The sequence below is a fragment of the Rhagoletis pomonella genome, unplaced genomic scaffold (genome assembly GCF_013731165.1).
Source record: "Rhagoletis pomonella isolate Grant_MI unplaced genomic scaffold, Rhpom_1.0 Rhpom_scaffold_00007, whole genome shotgun sequence".
In the NCBI taxonomy this organism is placed as follows: Eukaryota; Metazoa; Arthropoda; class Insecta; order Diptera; family Tephritidae; genus Rhagoletis; species Rhagoletis pomonella.
In genome coordinates, this window is record NW_023458561.1 from 28,409,786 (window position 1) to 28,412,272 (window position 2,487).

Here is a 2,487-nt window from a genome sequence, read left to right on the forward strand (position 1 = left end):
TTTAATTTTTAAACTCTGCACACACCATATACTAGTCACTTTAATATCGAATTTGTAAATTACACATTGTTCCATCACCAAAGATGGCTGAACACACCTTTTCTCAGCAGGATTTGATTGTGATTGTGAAGCAGTTGTCGGTTCAGGAACGGACTCCACGGTCATATTTTATTATTATTTACAACAGTTAAACTGCGCGTACGTCACTAACGAACGAAGTGAACACTACTACTGTACATGGAGAATTATAATTCGTTTATCCAAGAGTGAAATGTCGAAAGTGTTGAAAGACTTGAGTACTTGAAATATTCTAAATATTTTCCATTGACTAAATAAATAACATAACACTTCTTATAATCTTTGATATGATTATCGCTACAAGTACAGCTTGAAGCACAATTTAATGCCACTCAAGGATGTAGCATGATTAGAAAAGAGTTATTTTTTTATAAGCTTTTTTTTTAAATATTCCTATGTATATAAAATTGTGTACGTACATATGCATACGTGTATGTATGTATTTGTGTACATAAACAATATTCAATTACTTGAGCACTTATTGTGAAATATAATCAATATATAAATGTGAATGAAGATAAAAGTAATGACGTTTTCGTTTCTATCGAAAAATGTTACCTTCTCTTTGCCCCCTGGCAATGAGAAGGCAAATTTTTTTTTGTAGAAATGAAAGCGCCATAAGATAATAAACAGAATTATTTCAAATTTTCAATTTTGTGGGAAGACGCAATCAAAGTTTAAACAATTCATACAGTTGGTACACCAAAATACAGATGGAAATACAAATATCTTCGCCATTTTTGGGAAGTTTTGTCATATATTAGGCTGAGAACATATTCTACTTATCAAGCTTATTAATTGTATGTGGAAATCTCCAAACGTAAATTTGGAGCTATATCTGTATATAATTTTGTTGATTTTTTTTAATATTCCCAACAACGCTTGAAACTTGCACCCCCATGGGACTAAAATTGTATGCGCCATAAAACTGTACAAGTATAATTGTCAAAATTGTATCATATCAAGTCAATGAGTCGAATATGTATGTACTAGGGATGCCAATTCCGTGATCCCGGTGTTTTTTTTGGGTCTGGATACCGAAAAATTTTAAATCTCGAATTGACAGTAAGAATTGACATAAGAATCAAAAATCACTAAAAAAGTGAGGTATAAAACGAATAAACAAAAAAACATTCCAATCATCTAACTGATTTGTTCAGCTGAGGGGCGTATCCAGTAAAAGTTTTCGGGGCCTGTTCTAATACATCTTAGTTTATTATATTTAATAGGTTTCCTACATTATGTGACGTTGAGAAAGTGAAGTCCTATATTTCCTTTTCGGTTGTTGTTGTTTCCGACAGGGTGGGTGTATGATGTATTATGGAACGAATTTCCGTCGTCGTCCGTTCCGAACGAATAATGACACTGAAGATGGCACAACGCCGAAACCGGTTTGTATCCAAACCAAATTTGACAAGGGATGACGGAAATTCGTTCCATAATGAAGTCTTATACTTACTTCAGACAGAAATTTAATATTCACGCTAGAATAGCTTTTGAGACTTTTGAATAATCCTTATACTTAAGTGGAAAATAAAACTAAAAAGAAAAAAAATCATAAAAAAATATGTACTGATTATTTTTGATTGAAAAAAAATCAAAAACGACACCGTTGTGAATATCCCAATTGTATTTGTGATTTTCCCATACACACATGCATGTACATAAAGATAACTGATAAACATTACTTGTATGTATGTAGTATTTAGTGTTTTCAAAGTTCAATTTATATGGACTGAGTGGGGTCTAATCAGCACGTACTGCAGATATTGTTCGGTAGATACTTCAAATATTAACAAGTAATTTTGAAGCAAAAAACAAGACCGACTTCAATTCTCATATAAAAAATATATATATATATATATATATATTTCATGATCCAATGATGGGATCTAAACCAGATTAGTATGGGACCACCTCTGAGACACTGCCTTTACGATGCAAAAATATCGATGCAAAAAGAAATATCGAAATCGGTCGACGTGGTCTAAAGTTATGCGGTAACATACATAACGAAAAAAATATTCCGGCGAACTGATAACCTCCTCCTTTTTTGGAAGTCGGTTAAAAACAAACACCCCCGTCTATAAGCAAAATTTGCATGTTCACAATATCAACACTCGTCTGTCTTTGTGCACATTCAGGCGTTTAGTTTATAAATATTACTAATCACACATATGCAAATATTTATACGCACCTTTTCGGTATTGACGCTGGTGGGCCTTCCTCTATTTTAATTGTTTGCGTGCCGTTTGCGGACATTATTTTTATAAATATGTATATTACACGACACGACAATGCAAACTCCTGTCGCCACGAACGTCTGTCCTATTAAAGAGCGGATCGAATACTGTTGACCTTCTGTCAAAATGCAATATGCCACCACACCCCAAGTTTGCGTTAAGATAT

General features: G+C 33.2%; 1 protein-coding gene across 6 annotated transcripts in view; it reads right to left on the reverse strand.

The window, feature by feature from the left end:
• Nucleotides 1–2,487, reverse strand: part of LOC118742522 (aquaporin AQPAe.a-like) — a 72,942-nt gene that overhangs the window by 4,897 nt on the left and 65,558 nt on the right. Inside the window, exon 1 of one of the 6 annotated variants that reach the window (XM_036474659.1) lies at nt 2,276–2,373. The exons of 4 other annotated variants lie outside the window; for them this stretch is intronic. In XM_036474659.1, the coding sequence (XP_036330552.1) occupies nt 2,276–2,340 (65 nt within the window). In that variant the 5' untranslated portion in view covers nt 2,341–2,373. Of the gene's footprint in view, nt 1–97; nt 181–2,275; nt 2,374–2,487 lie in introns of those variants that run through there. One more of the 6 variants, XM_036474658.1, reaches the window with a different exon arrangement.